Below are 21,666 nucleotides of genomic sequence, written 5' to 3'. Positions count from 1 at the left end.
AAATTACCATTTGAGCGTCCTAAGCTGCTTGGGGATGATTTGAACACTATGGTGTAATAGTCTGCTGAGGAGAAGAATATGTTGAAGCCTTTCCAGTCTGTTCAGAAGAAGACATCTTTCATCACAAACAGAATGTTCAGGAGGTGTTGTCCTCTTCTCATCCCTTTCATGGATAGGCTTGAGGTCAGGGATTTGCATTCACCAATACGTCCCGACACTAGAATTAACAGTCCCAAGGAGCCAGTCAGAAATTACTATGCCGGAATTGGTTTTCTGGCCGGTGGGTTTTGTTGATCATCAGCCATGGTTATCGGATTCCCTTTGTTGGTCCTTTTCCAGTGGGTCAATTTTGGGATACCCCATTGTTACAAGATAATAATAATAATAATAATAATAATAATAATAACAATAATAATAATAATAATAATAGTAATAATACATTCAGAAGCAGACTTCTTTGTTATGAGAAGTGGCAAAGCTACTAACAAATGGAGAAGTTATGAGCGTACTGGAAGTTAAGAAGGGTCTAGACTTCTGCTCCATTCTTTTCTTGATTTGTGAACCATATGGTTCTTCCCAGTAAATCTTGAATCTGAAGGCTCTGAACAGGTCAGTAAAGGTGGTGCAGTTTCAGATGAACCCTTTGCAATCCATCATTCGTCTGATTCACCAAGGACATTTTTCTGTGATCCTGGATTTAACGGATGCCTATTTTCGTGTCCCAGTCCATCGGGGCAGTCAACAGTTTCAGAGAATTGTGGTGAACAAAGCCCATTTCCAGTTCCAGGTGTTACCGTTTTAGTATGTCAACAGCTCCTTGGACTTTTACCAAAGAATTGGCTATGGCTGTGGGTGTTTTACAGCTTTGGGGATTCTCTGTTTCCTTACCTTGATGAATGTTTTATCTGTGCTTCCTCTCTCCCTAAGGCTCTGCTGGCTGTGGAGGCTACATGGCTCTGTTTCAACAGTTGGGCTTCAAAATGAATCTGGCTAAATCGCAGCTAGTCCCTGATCAATAGTTACAGTTTATCAGCACTGTATTTGACACTCGGATGTGGACGCTTTTTCTACCTTCTGCTCAAAGAGAGACTCTACAACATCTTCTGTTGGACCTGTTGTCTCAACAGTCAGCTTCAGCTCCTACTTGGCTGAGGGTCCAGGGGTTGATGGCATCCACCACTGCAGTGATTCCTTGAACTCAGCTTAACCTAAAGCCTCTCATCAATTATCTGTTACCCAACTGGGATCCCTCCCTTGAAGATTACGACTCCTGTGTTCCTCTCACCCCTGTTCTTGTTCAGGAGTTGGGTTGGTGGCTGCACACTTCCAACTTGGAGAAGGTGATCAGTTTCCAGCTCCCTCCTCCCTCCTCCCCTGTTGTTGATGACAGATGCCAGACTGTGGGGTTGGGGGCCACACTGGGGTCTTTGAAAACTGTGGTCTCTGAGGCACAGGGCTCGATCCTCCAATTGGCAGGAGTTGGCAATTTTAGTTTTTCAGGACCAGTTGCTGGGAGCGAATCTGTTGACTCATACTAACAACCAGATTGCTTGTTGTTATTTGAATCGTCAGGGTGGGTCTCGGAGCACCCCTCTGAATCATCTGGCCTTGTTGATTTGTTCCTGGGTGTAGGCTTACCTCAGTGGATAAGGGCAGTCTACATTCAGGGTCAGCTCAATTACTATGTGGACAACCTGAGCCGCAACCTGCCTTCCTCAGTGCTGTCCCATCTATCTATGCCACTGTTTAGAGACATTGATCTCCAGTTTGGGGATCTATGGATTAACTTATTTGCCTCTCTCTACAATGACCTCCTCCCACAGTTTTGTTCAGAGGTGGTTTGTACACAGGCATGGGCAGTGGTTGCCCTTTCGATTCCGTGGCCCTGAGGTCTTCGATATGCCTTCCCTCCAATTCCCCCTCCTTCCGAGGATGCCTCAGAAGATTCGAGTGGAGAAGGTGTCGCAGATCTTGATTGCCTCTTTTTGGCCACGCCACCTTTGGTTTCCTCTGCTCTCTTTGATTGTCCTTGGTCTGGTTTGTTCGGTTTCCCTGCTTGCAGCCCTTGTCCGCCCCCGTCAAATGAAACTGATGGCTTGGCTCTTTATCACTTAGCGTTGGTGTCCTTGGGGTGTTCTTCTCTGTTGACAGAGGATATTCAGAAATCCCACAAATATTCAACACTTTTGTCTTACAATAACAACTGGGGCTCCTTTGCCAAGTTATCTACCGCTCATGGGGTGGATCCAATTGGCAGGGAGCCGGTGAAAGTTCTTGAGTTTCGAGCGATGGGTTTTTGAAAGATCTTGCCCCCTCTACTCTGACTGCTCAATGGACAGGTACCCTAGCCCTCAGAGGGTTGGGGGATGCTCTGGAGGGTATTGCTCCTTTGGTGGTTCCGTTGTTGCAGAGTTTTAGGCTCTCTGTCAGCCGATGTCTCCAGTGATTGTTTCTTCCTGGGACTTGTCGACTGTCAATCAGGGTCTCCAGTTGTCCCCTTTCGAGCCTTTGTGGGAGGCTTATTTGGTATGGTTATCTGCTTAGTTGTCTTTTATTTTGGCATTACTTTGGCTCACTGGTGGGGGATTGAGGTTTTTTTCTGATTTCCTATCGCTAGTTGCGGGGAACGTCGTTTACCACGCAACTTTTAGCACGCAGTGCTATTACAACGCGGTTTTTAAATCGCATTCTATTACAATGCATGACTCGGGGGGGGCACTCAAGGATAGGGAATACTTTTAATTTACTATCCAATACCTTCCCTAGTGTCAACGGGGACTGGTGTTGGAATAGTAAATTAAAATATTCACTATCCAACACCCCTTTCTGTTATGCGCTGTAAAAGAATGCGTTATAAAAACCGCGTTGTTACAGCATGCGTAAAAACGTACATCCCTAGTTGCAGTTTCTACCGGATAAGGTGATTCTGAGGCTGGCTCCAGCCGTTGTCCCTAAGGTTCTTCAAGGTTCCATTTGCACCAGTAGGTTGTACTTCCTCATTTTGCTGGGGAGTTTGATGGTCAGGTTCCCTCCATTTTGGATGTTCGAAGGGCTCATAAATTCTGGCAGTTTCACAACCTTATAAGTCCTTGGGGCTGGTATCTCCCGCTCAGATTCAGGGTAATTCCATTAGATCTGTGTCCACTTCATGTGCTGAGACTGCTGGAGTTTCTATCCCCTAAATTTGTAGGGCTGATACCTGGCAGTTGCATCACACTTTTATTAAGCATTATCAGCTAGATGTGTTCGATGCTTCTATGGATAATTTGATGTCAGTGTTATGAAGGCAGCTGTGTCTTGAGCTTGATTTAATAAACTAGAGTTTTGATCAGTTTTCAGTGTCACGCTTCATTCTTGTATTAGGGCTTGTGAAGTCCTCATATAGTAATGACTGTGACAAGGAGGTCTCGTATGAGGGGGCAATGACTGGGATGAGGAGGACCTTAAATGGGGTAATGAAAATTACAAGTAAGTAGCAACACATTTCCTGGATCGAAAGGGGCAGTTTTCAATTTGTGAGAGGTCTCAAAAGTACGTTTGCCAGCATTCACAAACATACATGGGAAAGTGACTTGATCCTCCCATTTCTCACCTCTTGCATCAGATTACTGCACTGAAATCTGCAGTAGTACAACCATTTTTACCTGTGAGGAATCCCTTTGTGAATTTCTGAGAAGTGTAAAGGAAGACGTTTTTGGCAGTAAACATGTGCTTGCTGCCCAATATTTAATTGCGAATGGGGCCCTCCATGTTTATAAGTATGCACAAATGAGATCAAAAGTTTACAGATTATTTTTTGGAATGGGCCATGATCCCGGAATATTCAATTCCCATCTACTGCAGTGTGCGTTACTTGTTTTCTGCTTGACTTGTACAAAAATTAGTGTTAAATGGCTCACTAGAATTCCATGTTTCCCATTTTCCAAAGTGGCATTAATGGTTAGTTGTACGAAATTTACAAATGAGATACGGTGGTGTAAGGAAGCCTTTCTAGGTCTGGCATTAAACAGGACCTTTTGATTTTACAAGAATTCCATGTATGAAATACTTAGGGCCTGATTGCTAGCAAAGGTGCTATTTATCGCACCTGGTAAATAATGATACCTTGGGGTTTGTTATTTATCGGGTCCGATAAATAGCACATATTACAAGTTATTGTGGAATAATATGTGGATTTTGGTGTTTACACACCAAAATAGATATGGTACAGTAAATACCATACACATTCCCCGCATTAAATTTCGGCAGGTTTTACCTGCCGAAATTTAATGAAGCTTGATGATTATCAGATGCATCAAATACCATTTAACTTGTAATTCTGACCTGTGTGTAAACAGTGGTTTACTCATGGGTAGACAGATAACGATTAACCCATAATCAGGCCCTGTGAGAGGCTTTTACAAAGCCCTCTTCATCCATTGGTCTGTTATTGTGTTGTTCACATTTGTTTCCACTCAGTACAGCATGGTAATCTACGTTTATTCCGAATCTTTTTTTCCGCGGACTTTGACTCCGCATACCATTACTCCGCGAGGTCTTTGACTCCGCATACCATCACTCTGCATTTTTTCACAACGCGTGCGCATTTACCACGCATGCCTTTACAACGAATTACGTTGTAAAGGCATGTATGGTAAATGCACACGCGTTGTGAAAAAAACAACAGAATTCAAGAAGATGGAACCAGGAGGAGAGTGGAACCACGACGAGAGAGAGGTAAGGGGATTTGGGTTAATTTTTTAGGGGTGGGGGGTCGTGCTGGGGTTTTGATTTTGTAGTGTAGTGTTGTGGTGGTTGTGTAGTGTAGGGTCATGCTGAGGGTAGTGGTATAGGGTTTAGGGTAGTGTTGTAGTGTTTGTATAGTGTAGGGTCACGCAGGGGTAGTGTTTTAGGGTTTAGGGTAGTGTTGTAGTGTATGTGTAGTGTAGGGTCATGCTGGGGGTAATGTTTTAGGGTTTAGGGTTTAGGGTAGTGTTGTGATGTTTGTGTAGTGTAGGGTCATGCTGGGGGTAGTGTGTTAGGGTTTAGGGTAGCGTTGTAGTGTTTGTGTAGTGCATGGTCATGCTGGGGGAAGTGTTTTAGGGATTAGGGTAGTGTTGTAGTGTTTGTGTAGTGTAGGGTCATGCTGGGGGTAGTGTTTTAGGGTCTATTGTAGTGTTGTAGTGTTTGTGTAGTGTAGGGTCATGCTAGGGGTAGTGTTTTAGGGTTTAGGGTAGTGTTGCAGTGTTTGTGTAGTGCAGGGTAGTGATGTTGTGTTTGTGTAGTGTAGGGTCATGCAGGAGTAGTCTATTAAGGTAGTGTTATAGTGTTTGTGTAGGGTTAGAAAAGTGGTTTATGGTAGTGTTGGGGGGTCGTGCTGGGTAGTGTAAATGTAGGAAAAGGACTGTGTGTCGAGGGTGGATTGTGCAGGGGTACTACATTAGGGTGTAGGGTAGTGTAGGGTAGGGTATGGTAGGGTACTTTCACTTACCTTTAAAACTTTTGCAGTGAGTATACCTTTAACATGCATGCCTTTGCGTTGTAGTGGCATGCGTGGTAAAGGCATAGTCGTTGTAAAAGTTTGTGTTGTTATAATTTGCGGGGTGATTGTATTTGCGGTGTAATAATTGCGGAGTAATGGTATGCGGGGTAATTGTTTGTGGAAAAATGTCGCATATTCATACAGCATACATCATTGGGCAGTGGATCAGCCCACTTTAGACATAGTCTAACTTTGTTGTGCGTGACTGTAGTGTACCCTTTCAAAATGAGGACATTCAGGAGCTTTTTCAGACCGAGAAATATTTTTGCTTATTAGCTAATATTTGTTTTTAGATTGATGAGGGCCTGGCAGCTTCCCCAACAATAATGTTTTGGAAAAATCATGACAAAATAAACATTGACAAAGCTCAATTTCAAGCTTATTGACTTTGCCAATGCTTGTTTAGATTTTTTGTTACCAAATGTTGAGCTTTTTACAGTACACATAAAAAACTATTTAGACTACATTATCATTTACTTTAGATCATGTGTATTAAAAATGTAATATTTCTCCTCACACTTTGAAAAAGTATTTGTACCAGGGTTATACAAACAAGATACGAATGAATGAACATGAAACTTTTCAGCATGTTGGAGGTTCATGGTTTTCTTTCTTCTGCTGGAGTTCAGTAGCTACTGATTTGCACCTTATGTGATAATTCATTGATAATGTATTATTCTCCTGTGTGCATAACACGTAGGGTTCAAAAGTCTCAACAGGCATGTGCACCCAGAGTTGAACTTGCCTATATGGCAAACAGGCAGTGCCCGTGGACTGGCCTCACACATCAGTGTGTTGGCTGTTTTTTAGCAGTTTGTGGGCCAATTTTATGGTCATGTAGGCCATTTTTTTACTGGTGATTTCACTGACAGCTTCAGCATTGCCTGCAGCAAATACAAATGCATGCTGTCTCCCACAAAATACCCTTACAGCGTGCCTTTACAATTTGAAAACTGGCCTGGTTTGCAAACGTGGACCACTTTTTCTGCTATGTGGTTCACTAATGGGGTGAATTTTATTTTGGTGCCCATGCCTATTTTTTGTCCCAGTACGACCCTGTTTAGTGCGCCCACTTTCTGCAACCTTTTATTACTGCTAGAAGTTATTTCTAGTCCCTCTTGCAGTCCTCAGGGTTGGCTACTAGGCACCAGGTCTCTCTCCTGTATTGACTCCTGCAGGGTTCAGTCCTCTGTGGTCAGCTAGGCTCTCTTGGAGTCAGGAATCGTTCAGCCTTTTTGTGTCCCTGGAGCAGCCAAACAGGAGGCCAGCCACATGAACCTTCTAGGATCTGGGTGCCAGCATGAATCAGAAGTCTATTTGCCTTCTTTCTTCTTGCAGTGCCTTTTTCAGGTGTAGTCTTCTCAGTTCAAGTGACATTCTGAATGAGGAGGTAGTGGTGATGTGCCAGTTTTATCCTATGTACTAGCCAATGTTTGGAGAATATTTTCCACCAGTCCTGCAGCGTCTGTTGCCCTTTCACGTGCCAAATATCTAGTGAGCATGTACTCACCACAGCTTCTGCCAGCCGTAGGGATTTTATGGTGAGTATCTGACTGTACAGAAAATGTCTTCGCTACTACCCCTTTTTACCGTATTTTCTTATAAAACTCTATATTTATTTGTGTTTTCATTAGAACACGTACTGCAAAAAACAGCATCTCAGCAACACATTTTAACTCAATCTTAGGATCATTGCCTTGTAAAACTACAATGAACACATATTTATGAAGGCTGTGTGGCCTTTAATTATGTTTAAAAGCATAATATTGGTGCAGGGGAATGTGATAGGTGTTGTGACAAATAAGTAAAGAGTGAAAATGATGTAGGAAAATAGAACGTTTTCATTCATAGAGCGCTTTAAAGAAACCATTTTTGGATAAGGGACCGAGGGATTATAGCCCACTATTTCAAAATTAAGAAGGCATTTCCTAACAAATTAAATATCATAGGGGGTTTCATGCCCTCTGCATGTACTCTGCAGGGTACAGTGCGAATAAGCAGTGGCAGCTCCTTCGCTGAAGCGAAGCAGCGTCGCCCTATTGCTTTTAGCAGTGGAAATGAAGGAAAAATAAAATGATTATTACTGGACATTATTATCATTTTATTTCTTCCTGCGTCTTTGTGGGGCAGGCCGGCCAAACAGTCATGCAAAACTTGCATATTCTCAATGCAGGCGGCATTACAGCCTGCATGGCGAACATGCCCAGGTCCCCATTTCCCATCTGAGTGATGAACCAGAGCACTCAGACCAATCACAATGCTGCCTTTCAGCGTTGTGATTGGTCAAGGGAGCCTGGCTGCTTCCTCTTCCAGCTGGAGCGGAGGGACGATGGCGAGGGACGGCACGAAGAGATGCAAGGAGGTTAGTATTCTTTTTTTTATCTTTCTCCCCACACGTCCCCCGCCAGCCCTGATCCGTTCCAGTCGATACAGCGAATATGGACAGTATCAACTAATTTTTTTAACTTATACAATCAATATAATTATGTACACCCTTTTTGAGTCATATATACACATATTCCTTTATTTAGTGTGTTAATGATCTTGTTTGATTCAGAAGCTTGACTTTAACTCCCATTAATTTCTAAATACTAAGATTTAATCTTCTGCCCAGCTGAATTAATGAATGAATAAACTCGCCTCTCCTTGATACTTAATGTATAATCAACAGGTTTATACAGTTTCTCTTAGCATCCTCACCTAGGCCATTTATCCAGGCTCTTATCCAGTCACCCCTGAAATGTTGTAATTGCACACTTCCTTCTAGCACATTCAAAATGTCACAGCTCGTGTGGTCCTAGGTCTTACCCATCACCTTAAGATCCCTGTCAACCTCAAATCACTTCCCTGGGTTCCCTTTCAGAAACGTTACTTGACTCTATGACTCTGCTGTAGGAATTTGTATTCTTTTTCCACATATTTTATGAGCTCAATGTTCAAGTGGTACCAGTGCTTAATTTGAGCCAGTGGTTTCCGGTGCTCTGCACTGGCCCTTCATCATCAACACAGACGCTTTTCCTGCGCACCAGTTAAAGACCCATTCATTTATGGTAGGCGCAGGGAGATTTGCCCAGAATCACAGGATGTTGAGCCGACGTCGATACTCAAACCTGGTTTCTCAGCTCCGAAGTCAGCAGCTCTAGCCATTGCATCACATACTCTCCCCACTTTCATGGTTAGCAGTTGGTTCTGTTTTAGGTGGCACTAACAAAAGAAATGGGCTGGTGCAAGCTGTCTTCAGACGAGAGCCTCAGCACTTATTTTAGTACAAATTAACCACTGTATGGGTTCAACCCACCAAGTCTCTTCGTTCAGCCAAACCTTTGGCCGTCCCTGAATTCTGGAAATCCTAGACTGTTAGTCAAACTTTTTCTACCACCCTTGCCAAAGATTGGAACTCTCTGCCTTTACACTTTTGATCTACGGTATGCCATACATCTTTTTACAAGTAATGAAATACCTAACTCTTCAATCTTTAGATTTCTAACTCTCAAATATCTTTTCTTTTTTCACTTCTTGGGTTCCTTCTACTAGAGCAAGGACACTGGGTATTTGTGAATGCTGCAAATTCACATTTATAAATTCATTTATTCATATATCTCCACCCGCTTTGGCAGTGTTTGTCCTCTACACCATCACCGCCCTCTACAGCTTTTGCACTATCCAGTCGGTGATGTAAACACTGTGCTTTCTGGGGTAGGTTTGAGGGCGCTAGAATGAAGACTTCAACCCTGAATAACCCAAAGTGGTCATTAATTTGTAATGTGCTAATGTCTTCTGCATAGATAAGCGTACACTCCAAGAGCCCAATGACCTTCAGCATTTCAGAAAGAGCTGTGCTACCACTTCTGTAAATATAACCTTTACTGGTAGGTGGCAACACCAGTGTTAGGGAAACATTTGCAGCAAAAATGATACATGGAATTGCTATAAACATACCATAACATAATCGCCTTTGGGGAGAATTTTGTAGAAGTTAAAATACAATTCCAATGATTGTTCAACATAAAGCATGATCATATATATTGAACTGCAATAAAGCTTCAATTAAATGTAGGACACTATGGATTTTTTTCTCCAGCGTGTCGGACATGTTCGTATCATATCCAGTCTGGTAATTTCCTTTTGGTAGTTGTGCACCTTCTAATTATTGCACCTTATGGTATCTCAAGCTGTTGGTGGACAATTAGTACAGCAAATGTGTGCCTGATTCGGAATGAAGAGTCACATATTAGGGGGTTCTTCTTAAGGTTAAGTGGGATTGGAGCTATAGTCATCTGAAAGCCCAAGTGTTTTATACAACATTGTCTTCAGCTGCTTCATTGTAGAACCTGATAAGGTTTTGAGTATCACACAAACAAAATACATATTTCTTGTTAGCACCTGTGTTAGAAATTGACTTTTCTGGTTGGCTAGGGTATGCACCAAAGCCAGGCAGAACTCACCACTCTAGTCAGGGCAAGTAAGTTACACAGCAAAGATTACCTGTGATCACCCTCTGGTAGCTTGGCGCAGAGCAGGCAGGCTTATCATCAGAGGCAATGTGTAAAGCATTTGCGCAACACACGCACACAATAATACAATTAATACACCACAAAAGAGACTACACTGAATTATTGTCCATAACACAAGCCAAAAACAACAAAAATCAATACTGTGCATACTATGCAATTACTTAGACAGTACTCTTTATCCTATGCAAGGCAGAAATCAAAACAAAATACATCAGTACATTAGTGCACTTAATGGAAGTCAGTTATGAAGAAAAAGATGACTCACCATATATCATCATAATCACTCCTATTAAACTTTATGTGGTACTAAGGATCCAAATGTAGGGCATAGCAGCACCTGCATGCCTATGACTTCAATACGGTAATTACAGTGCCTCTAAATGTGGCAAGTTCCTGATGGGGAGGGCCTATGTTGAGCACTCACCCCAAATTACTACAAGGAACAAGTGCCCAAGGTAGGTCCCAAAGGGGGCACACGTTGTGGAATCCAGCAGGGAGACTTCGCAGGGTCCCCTGCATAAAAAATGAGCAGTGCAGCAGCCCACAAATGTGCGGTGTAGCTGTTGACTAAGGCAGCCTTTAACAGCAACAAAGCCGCCCTGATGTTGCAGCATATCCGGGGCCTCTCAGGGGCCTCTCAAGACAGCTGTCGATAAGTCAAAAACTGAGCCTCCTGCGAACGCATTGGATGGCTTTGGGAATTCAGGTTGCCCTGCACACCCTCTCCATACCTGGGTGCAGCACTTCGTGCGATCCCTGGAAAAAGATAGTGCCGGGGAGAGCCTCCAGCACGGCTACACTCCCCACAATCTGGCTGATAGTTGATCCCAGCTCTCCACGTCTCTTGTGGCAGGGCTGCCTTGCCAGGGATTGGGGTTCTTGATGGCTTGTTAGTGAGGTTTTCAGATAGTGAGACAGCGACACGGGACTGTACCTCTCCCAGCATTGTGCGGTGGGGTTCCCCTCACGGGGGATGCTGTAGATCAACACACTGTGCTTTCTGGGAGAAAGTTGAACAGCATTCTACATGCGCTTTCTATTAGCAGCTAAAAAATACAACAGGAGGAGTCCTGTAAACTGAGTTCAGACCTAGGTAACTTAGTAACAAACAACAATGTCTCAACAGTTATATTTAATAGACAATTAATCAAATGTAAACAAATATATAAGAGACGCCACAATTGAATATCACAGTCTCTGTTTGATGTTGTAGCGGAAAGGCATTCATTTCAGACAGCATTACTCTTTCTTCAATATCAGTGTAATCACAAATTGCACACATAGCGCTTGTGAAAGGGTGAACGGTGCAAATGAGGCATGTGATATGGTGGGAGCGCCAAAGGCGTGATTAAAAATGGTACATAACATGAGCAGTGCTGTCACAATTAATTTGAAACATGTTATGAGCCAAAGAATCTGTAGGAATGCTTTACTTTGTCTCTGTCAGCTGCTGGCTCTTGGGCAGTGCTGTATTCTGTCAACACAAAGTTGTGGGCCAAAATTGGTGCACGTTGCAGCTTCCTCTTTCACGCTGGAGTCAACCACACACCATTTGGCAAAGAGAAGCACTTACTACACACTAGTATAAATCACCAGAGAGGGATCAAGCACAACTCCTTTTGTAGAGCACACTGCTGCCAGACTGATAGGAAAATGAGTGCCACATTGGAGGTTCTTTGTGGTAATCTTTTGTTTACCCTGAGATTGCGGTAAACAGGGGGCAATCCATTAAGCCTTTGGAGGACACTTGGGGTCCTAGCCCAATAGTAAGGAGCAGGCCAGCAACACAAGGCAGGGAGCAGAGTGGCACTTCTTCCTGCAGCACAGCATGCAACAAGATGCAGGCCAACTCAGCAAAGCAGTTAGCAAAGTGGCAGTTCCTCCTGGCAGCACACCAGTTCCTATGTGTAATAAAAGGGGAGTTTTAGGCTCCCCAAGTCATTTTAAATGCCAAGTCAAAGTGGCAGTAAACTGTGCATGCAGGCTCTGCAGTGGCAGGCCTGAGATTGGTTTGAAAGGCTACTTCAGTGGGTGGCACAAGCAGTGCTGCAGGGCCACTAGCAGCATTTAATTTACAGGCCCTGGGTATATGGGATACCACTTTACAAGGAATTTACGAGCAAATCAGATATTCCACACAGTTGTAATCCAATAATACCATATTTTAGAGAGAAAACACATGCACTTCAGCACTGATTACCAGTGGTAAAGTGCCCAGAGTTCTAAAGCCAACAAAAAGAAGGTCAGAAAAATAGGCAGAGGAAGGCAACAAGTTTGGGCATAACTTGCAAAAAGAGCAAGGTCCAACATCATGCTTCAGTCAATATGCTTTATTAGTGTAAACATTTAAATAATTTATATTCAAAAGATGTAGTCAGCTTGCCTTTGCTGACATTACCCAAGTACCTCTTGTATTAATCCCTTCCCTATTGCTATTCCTTAGAGCTCCAAACCCACAACTGTAGGCAACATTCGGGATAAACGTGTATGTGTTTTGAGAGATTATAAGCAGATGTTTGGAGAAAAATGATTCACTATCCAAAATATATTTAAAGCTGATTTTTGAGTGATAATTCATGTGGTGCTGTGGAGACCTTGGTGCTGGAGGCATTGCAGCTGTGGCTTTTATATATTACCCATGTAGACATATTCCATATTGACAAAGATTTTTTTATATCACTGCTGGCAATTATGCCTGATGAGTTGAGGTGATCACTGTTGGTAATCTTGCGTACGGTGGCCACTAATATAATCTTGTCTGATATGGTCACAATTCAACACTAATAATATTAGTAGCTCAGGATGAATTGCATTTCATTCAGCATAAGTAGCTCTTACTGCAGAGAATGGTGGAATTGCCTGGTCTAGAGTTTCAAGCCACATGTTCTTTTTCTAAGCACTGTAAATAATAGATGTTCACACAATTAAATAGTAATCAATTTGTAGACCTTCTAAATTGATTGAATTTGAACTTGTGATCTGCCACTAACTTCTTATTTTTTGGAGAGAACTTTCATCTCAATACATCATCCTACTAGCGATAAGGGAAATTTAAGGTGCAAAACGTCCATCCCTTGGTATGACCATGGCCTCAGAATGTGCCAGCCACCCTGCTAAAAAACATATACAGCGGATCCCTAAGTTGTGCCCTGTTATCATGGGGCATTTTGCTCTACATTGCCTGTTGCCAGCGTAGATGCTGTGTTTGGATTTTCAAACAATCCCTCTTCCATTTGTAATAAATTTACAGCTGCAGATACACTTCACTCTTATGCACTGGCACCTGTGATACATAGGCACATTGTGATTGAGAGCTGCTGATGTTGGATAGATCCTGCACAGACAGCCATCTTATACTTGGAAGCAGCATTGACCTATATATAGCCAATAAAAAGCCCATTCATGTCAATGTTTTCATTTAAATTTCTACCCTTAGTTACATCCCGGCTCATACATATCTCCTTTTCACTCTGCTTCCACGCAAGGTTACCATTAGACCTATGTTGTATCACACTGACCCCATTGCATTCATGATGTGCGGCTGGGGGTGCTGTCACCATAAAATGTCAACTGCTGAAATAGCAACCCCTAATCCAGTAAAGCAGACCTCTCTTGAAGTCAAGCAGAGGTTTTTGGGCAGATACCAGAATGTTTGACCTCTTCCATGTGCCATTTTGAGTGGGAGTGTTGGGAAGCCTAGTGGATACTCTGCAATCAGAAAGAACTAAGGAACAAAGCATTTGCTGCCTCTTCATTGGGTTACAAGTTTTGTCATGGATTATATTCACTTCCATAATTATGGCTTAGCCAATATTTAGATGTCCTAAGTGGCATGGCTTTCAAATTGTAGGTATACATTTTTATAGCTTTCTTTGCTGAAGATTATCGGAAGCTATGTCGGTTAAGGGAGGGTTGGGTCAGGCAAGAACCATCAATTCCTATGGGAAGTGGCTAAAAACTGTTACTTTACCAAGTTCAGCACAAATCCCTGCACTGTCCCTCAATATATAAACATTCCAGTTCCTTCTTGGGGCACACTGAACTGGCTCCTAGCACCATGATAGAACATTCGGGATGATGTGCTACATAATCCCCTTTTGAGCTCAGTCAAATTTAGAATTAGAAACTCAACTGAAATGTGAGGAAGGACAGTAGTAGTAGAATTGACATGCATGTGAAACGGTTGTGATGGTTATAAATGTAGGTACTAGGATTGCCTTTACAGTCAGAATAATAGAGTTTTGAACATACGGCCAAATAGAGTCATTATAAAAACATAATCACAGTTATTCTACAAAATAAATGCATTTTACAGCTTTGATATGCAGCTTGAATACTAATATGCTTTAACTATCAATAATGTCCCAGTTCCTTGTGTTATGTTGTGTTGCTAACAATAGTCTACTAGTAAATTATATCCAATTATCTATTTTGCAGAAAAAAATCTTGAAACCTTGGCACGTAACTTTAAGTTAAAATTTGTATGTTTGTTTTAGTTGTACATATTTGTTCTAATGTGTTAAAATTTCAAACTTTCAAATGAATTTCTATAGTAAAAAATGTTTTAAAAACATGCTGAGAAATTAAGTGTTCTTATGCCAACTAACACTAATTGTTGAGTGCTCCCAAGATGCAGTGCATGTATCAAAGGGCCCAGTGTGGACGCGCAAGTCAAACAGCCTGAAAATGTTGCCAAGTCTATAGACATTACTAGGTCATTCTTGGCCAGTTAGTGGTGTCTGAGCGCAGAACAAGCTTGCCTTACAGAGAGGTGAATAAGCTCATTTGTGGGAGCCAGACGAAGTGTATCTTGGCAACTCTGCAAAATCATCTGCACAGTGTTGCATGCTGACATTGCACAAAATGTACCTGAAACTGAATGAAATGACTATGTGAGACAATAATTCGCACCTCCACACATAGAACGGAACAGGCGGAGTTGTTTTAACCATGGTATTTTCACTTCTACTGATAGGCAGAATGTTCTTTAAGCAAAGCAAGTTACCTCTAAAGAAATAAAACACCAATATTTTAATGATTTACTACCAAGAAGTAATAGTAGTTTGGATGCAGAGATAGGAAAATCTGCATTTTTTTCTTGCATAAAAACTTCGAGTAGGAATGTGGTATACACAGTAAATAAAAGTGTAATTTGGTCTTTTTTCTTTTAAAGATGTGTGTGGTATTTGTTTTCAAGTGTTCATCTCCATCACTAGTTGCTTTTAAAATATGAACCATAAGAAATATTTTCAATCCTGTAGGTCTTAATGGGACCCTCATTCTCCTCATTTCATCGCAGAATAACATTCACACAAAAAACAATTATAATCAGTTTCTCCATATTTGGCTTTGTATCCAAATCAACACGCAATCTTGACCTCATGCAGAGCCACATGGTTGCACTCAGCATTCATAGATGTATGTGATGTACCTTGCCTGGGCTGCTGCTAACAACCGACCCTACCCTTATTCAGAAAGACCATCTGAACTCTAAACTTGCTTTTTCAAGAAATGACTTCATAAAGGTGATTCAAATATCTTTTCATTCATTCCCCTTCCCTCTTTAGCTTTCTATATATGTAAGAAGCTACTTCGGTAAATAGAAGTCAACATTATTTAACAAAATATATATATACATATATATATATTTAATGCTATAGTAGGTAGGAGTTATTTTAGATTTAGAAGAATATTAAATGCCAACAAGAGTAGGTTTCAACAAAAAAAGTGTTATAAAATAAGCAGAAACTTCTTTGTGTCACTCTTTTGTACCAAACTTTGTCCAACAGTACCTTGGCGGTAATCTTCCATTTACATTTTTGGGTCTTTGGTGTGTGTTGCCTTGTGAAGTATTCTTTCCAAAGAAAGTCTATCTCCAACAGACTCATTCCATAGCATCCATATTTCGTGGTTAGGCTACATTTTTGGCGTTGCATGTCTGATAAAATAATTCTGAAGTACCATGTTTGATTTGTAGAGTTGCGCGTCTATGATCCTCATCTGCGTGCGTTAAAATGACTGTTTGCATTAAGCTCAGTCTTATGCTTTGTCAAATGGTGAGCTAGTGATATCTAGCCTGGAATTTGTACTCTAGGTACACTCACCAGGACACATTTCAATGTCTTGAAGCGTAACACAACACAGTTGCACAGCTGGTCAGTTTGTAATTAGGCTTTATTCGTTTAAGTATTTCCCTGCAGTGTCAGAATTGCTGCTCCTTTGCCCACCAGTCTCTAACTGCCTTTATTACAATCTCACCAGCCACACAGGAATGTGGAACCATAGCAAGGATCACATTCCACATCCCTCACAAGGTAGTGAAGGCAGAAACCATATGTAACACAGAGATACCCCACAATTCTAAACTGTGTATGATACTGGGTTTATGCATAAATGTTATGGCATAAGTGTATTATACAAAGTACTGCTCACTCCCTTTTTGTTTGTCTGCCTTCTCATGGGATAAGGATTTTACACAAAGTCAGTTCAGTATATTTTAGTTGACAAGGCTTTTTATCGAATCAAAGAGGTGTTTGCACTGTTGTGCCCCAGGCATGCCTTCTTTGCATAAATTGTCAGGAGATTAGCACTGTGCAACACACATTTTAGGCAGCTCAATGGTCAAGTTTCAAGCTAAAATCTTTTAGTGCAGGAAAGTTGATCAACAATGCCATGTGAAGCACTTTTGACTGCCCAGCACCCTAAAGGCACTCACACAAACGATGTTGTCAACCTTGGCCTGAAATATAATCCTGTTGTCACTGTGAGATACTAAAGGGCAGTAAATCCAAAACTCAAAAGCACGTTTTCTCCTCAAGTGCATCAATTGTCTGGAACTCACAACTGTCTTGTTCCTAATTTCCTTTGTTTATTAAAAAAAAATGAAAGTAATTCCTGTTAAATTTCTGACTCCCTGCTAGCATGGAATCCCTAATTCTCTGTTGGCCTGCCTCCTCTGTTTATGTTACAATGTTGTATTTAAGCCACTGGTCTGTTCTTTTAGCTAGTCTTTACCCTCTGTGGTGGCACATAAAACGCCTCACTGCCCAGAGACTACGTTTACACAGTATTTGTTGGCAGTGTAAATATTTTTTCATTATTTGTGATTACTTTAGGGCTCTAATATATTTCTATTAAATATGCACAATAGTATGGTTCTCAAATGAAAAACAAATAGATATGCACCCTGAGTGTAAATATGTCAAATTTTTGGTCAATTTGAAAGAGCATTTAACATTTTGATTGCATAGGGAAAGTTCTTATTATGAATTTGCTTTGTTGCTTACTAATGTGTTATATCTGTTGTATTCCAGAGGAAGCTGCAAAATTCCATGGAGGTCCCCCTAAGAATGCATACATGGAACAGAGTTTCCAGGGATTGAATCCAGTTTTAAACATTCCAATCAATGCTGCACAAGTAGAACAGTCAAGGAAGAATGCTGCCCTCATCGGCATGAAGTTGGAAAACTGGTTGGACATTTTGACAAACAGCCTCTGGTCAGCTGTGGACATTTGTGCAACTGGCCCAACATCTTGTCCAGTCATGCAGTCATGCAGTCAAACAGCATGGAGCTCACTTAGCCCAGACCCTAAATCAGATATGGGCCCCATCAAGGCCGATGGCCGTCTGAGGTAGCATCTGTTGTACTCTTCTACGGCATGGGATTTAAAAGGGAATTTTATCATTTCTATTGAACCTGACTGAAGATTTCAAAACTTTCTGAAAGAGTGTTTGCTTGTCTCCTACAGTTTAGATTTGTATGGATAAGTTGTAAATGTGGTTTCATAAAAAAAAAATTTTTTTCCCATTCCCTTGTTTACATCTAACATAGAAGCTACTAATAGTTTATGTGACATTTGATGCACATCTCTTTCGTTAAAATGTATTTATATTATAGATTTTATTTTAAATACCTATTACCAAAGGGCTTTTCTAAGATTAAACATTGAGTGGTCGATAAAACATTTGATTTGGCAGTGTGGGAGCCAGCCACCATTCGAGGGCCCTGCTCCCACACCGCCAAAGCCTTACAGATGCTGTCCGCCAGATAACAAGTTTCCTCGTGTCTGGCGGGTGGTGCTTTGGCATTCCCATGGGGGTTCCCATTAAAAAGGCATAACAATGGGATCACCAATGGCCGTTCCTGCACTGCATTGCAGTCTATGTAATGCAGGAAAGAGGGTGAATGCACACAGGAGGGCACAACATGTGCCCCCCTGAAGGCACCCCATGACCCTGAGGAACCAGGGGGCTCTGTTTCCTCACGCCACAGTTTTCATGTCGCCCTCACCGATTTGAAAACTGTGGTGGTGAGGAAACTCCTAATATGCTCTGCCAGCTTATTAGGGCGTCTCACCGCAGCGCCACCATCGCGGGATCCATTGCAGTTGTGACGGGACTGTGGTGGTCCCACCCGTTTAATCGTAATACAGTGGGTGGGTCGCCACCATGGGTACTTATGATCACCCTTTTTACCTCTAGAATACAAAGAATCTGAAAGAGCAGGAACGTATAAACACCCACCAATGGATAATGTTTTCCTTTGCACTTATCAATTTTCTCTTCAAAGAAATAACCAAAACATTTTCTAGTAAAAAAAAATAAATCCACAATTATTTTCTTCATGTAATTAGAGAAAGAGAGAGGGAGTAATAATGTGTGGATGCAGGCATACTACTTTACACCCAATGGTATAAGAAAGGAAGGAAGATAAACCTTTTTTATACTGTCCTAAATTTTCTCTCCTGCTCCATGCATAGATTTGAAGGATCTGCGACTATGCGTGTGAAATTCTTAAGACCGAATATGAAGAGTGTAGTCATGGCAGAATCTTAGATTCAATTTTTACAGGTAACTGTGAACAGTGATGAGTCACCCTTTGGATTGTCTTCACCCGAGAAACAGCTTTTGCATAATTATTTGACATGTAAGAGTTCAAACATAGTTTAATGCAATCACACATTGTAACCTACTCCTATTACAACTTGGGCTTCCAGTTTTTTAATACAATGTTCTTTCCATTTCATTTGTGATTACTTATTTGTGTTGTTTTAAATTTCCTTTAGTTCTCTAAATATTTGACACAATATTCTCATTAATGTGAACATGAACATCTGCTGTGAAGAGTGAAGCATATGTACGTGCAACAGTAGAGTGTGTGGATCTGCAAGCACCCTTTCATTAAGTGTATATTGTATATCATAAGGCCCCTAAGTGGCAAACTAAGACATTGCTTAAAGGTTGCTTTAAAGCACCGTTTAATTGCATTTTCATTCACAAATGTTAAATTCCCTTTTAAATAATGCACACCTGGTGACAGGATTGCCATGGAACTCAGACCTCAATAGCGTGTTATATTTCTCACCACAGTGTTTGAAGCTACTGCAGTTTGCTTTGGACTGAAAACAACAATGTCAGCTGTGCTGGCATTAGGGCAGTTCATTATGCGATATCTGGAGCAAGAAAATGGAGGCATAGAACAAAACGTTTAGATATTTATTATTTATATGTGTTAGTCAATGACTAATTAGTAGGTGCTGCTTTTGCAGCTTGAACATTGTTATCTTACTAACTAATGCTGCCTTTATTGAAAAAGGCCTTTCTCTTTTATTTTTCTACACTTTATGTTTGTAACGTTCATTTGAGCAGTTGCGCATAAAGTTGGTAAACTTTCTAACTGTGTTGCCAACTGGTTCATATAAGAAATATAAAAAACATGTCTTATTCATTGTTCAGAATGGAAAAAAAGACATTTACATCTAGAATACAGTTGATCAAACCAATTGACAAAAATGTTGGAGGGTTAGGTGAAATAGAAGATATTTTCACCAAACCAGCGAAATAGTTCATTCAGCTGCTGATATATAACCTAGGGATGTGTGAAGTTGGAAAGATTTTTCTTCTGGGAACTTTGGAAGTATCACAACTACCAAAAAGACCATAACATTTAAAAGATACATTGTTGGGAAAATGATGAAAACATAGCTTCTGCAGAGAGAATCCCTGCAAAAAAACACTTAGCTTGGGGAAAACAAATGTTTTTTGCAGGAAAAATGGCCCATAATACATTATTAACAAGAATTTTTGCCTCTATGCAAAGTTTTGCAATGTTGAAAACATTGGCAAAGTTCACATAGTTTGAACTCAGTAAACTTGGTAGCTAACATTTAAAAGTTGTTATCCTCAATACAAACAGTGAATACTCTTGTATAAAAAACATGAAAGAATATCACAAACAACGTTTGCTTTAAAGAAAAGTAAGTCTAGCCATACAAAATAAAGTTCGGTATCAGTTTTAATGGTGAATCAATTGCTTTTTCATAGTAATTCTGTCTAGTAGAAAATATTAATCAGACACTAATTTCTCTATGAAATGCACTCTCTAAAGGTTCAGGTCCGGAAATATTTTCCTAGTAGCAATTTCAAAATTTACTTCTGGAGATGTATTTGAAGGGGTCAACATGATGATACCTTCTTTCTCTGAGTCCAGGACTGTCACAGGACAGTCATTGTGGGCCAAGCAAACAAGCATACTTGCATAGAAATATATAAAAGAAAAAAAGAATCCTGAACATATATATGTTCTAGCCATGCAGGCCAAGGCACCTACTGGGAGAGAGAAAACACCACAGAATCATAAGTGGATAACCGTTCTGATTCTTTCTTGAATGGAGGAGCTACTTTTAAAAAATTTATTTTTTATTATTAATTTTAGCTAGTGATGATGCCTTCAGCAGGAGTGGGTCGGTCAGTCTCAGCTGATTAGGACTCTGATCAAGAAGAGGGATTATGTCATCGTGTCTACTGTTCATCAGTAGCCTTGGGTGTTTTTAGTTTCCCATTTGTATTTGTAACTTTAACCCTTTGCATGCCTCGGCCGGCCGCCGGCCGTCCGACGTCACGGTGGGCGTGTGCGTGGGCCGGCCGGGGGCTGTCCGAACTACGCCCAGTGATACATCACCCGCACCGCGGCGTAATTCGCGCCACGGTGAACGGGTTAATCGAAATAACCTTCATGATAAAATTAGAAAAGAGCATATATCTGTGTCAGATTGCTGAATTAACACAAATTTAACATGTATGATTATACAAATTCAGGCTTAGGATCACTTGGCAAATATGGTTTGTTTTTAATTTGTCCATCCTACTTTATTTGCACTAATCTTAATTATTCAAATGAATTCTGACATTTATTTCTAAACATTAACTGTGTTTATGGACACTATGAAGTATTAAAAACTTGAAAAGCTGACTTTCGCTATGCCCCAGTTTCTGGAATTTAGTGACTCCAATGTCAAGTTTGCTTTTGTTCTTATATTTTAATAAACACATGTTACATTTATTTTAAATTAGAAAAGCATATTAAAAAATTCTAAAATAAAACATTAAATATGTCTTATTTGAAAAATCGTTTAACATTAAATGTATTTATAGTTTTTTACAAGTTTAAATAATTTAGATTAATTTAAGATTATTTCCGATGGGGTTTTATTTTAGGTGCTAACCTCCATTATTGTCTATAGGAGAGTGTTGCAGTACTAGTTGTTGGTGCTGAACTTATTCCAGCTCTGAGCTTGGGTACATTTGCTTCTGTTGTGGGCCATTTTTAGCTGTAATTTTTAATGTGCAGT

The 21,666-nt window shown here is 40.8% G+C and overlaps 1 protein-coding gene across 1 annotated transcript in view; it reads left to right on the top strand.

Moving 5' to 3' along the window:
• Positions 1-19,056, top strand: part of XYLT1 (xylosyltransferase 1) — a 700,441-nt gene extending 681,385 nt beyond the window's left edge. The window contains exon 11 of the mRNA XM_078663177.1: positions 17,349-19,056. Within this exon, the coding sequence (XP_078519303.1) occupies positions 17,349-17,671 (323 nt within the window). The 3' untranslated portion in view covers positions 17,672-19,056. The remainder of the gene's footprint in view (positions 1-17,348) is intronic.
• The last annotated feature ends 2,610 nt before the right edge of the window (positions 19,057-21,666 follow it).

Source organism: Lissotriton helveticus, chromosome 10 (assembly GCF_964261635.1).
Source record: "Lissotriton helveticus chromosome 10, aLisHel1.1, whole genome shotgun sequence".
Taxonomy (NCBI): Eukaryota; Metazoa; Chordata; class Amphibia; order Caudata; family Salamandridae; genus Lissotriton; species Lissotriton helveticus.
The sequence above is the reverse complement of the archived record's forward strand: the minus strand, read 5'-3'. Positions and strand labels throughout refer to the sequence as shown.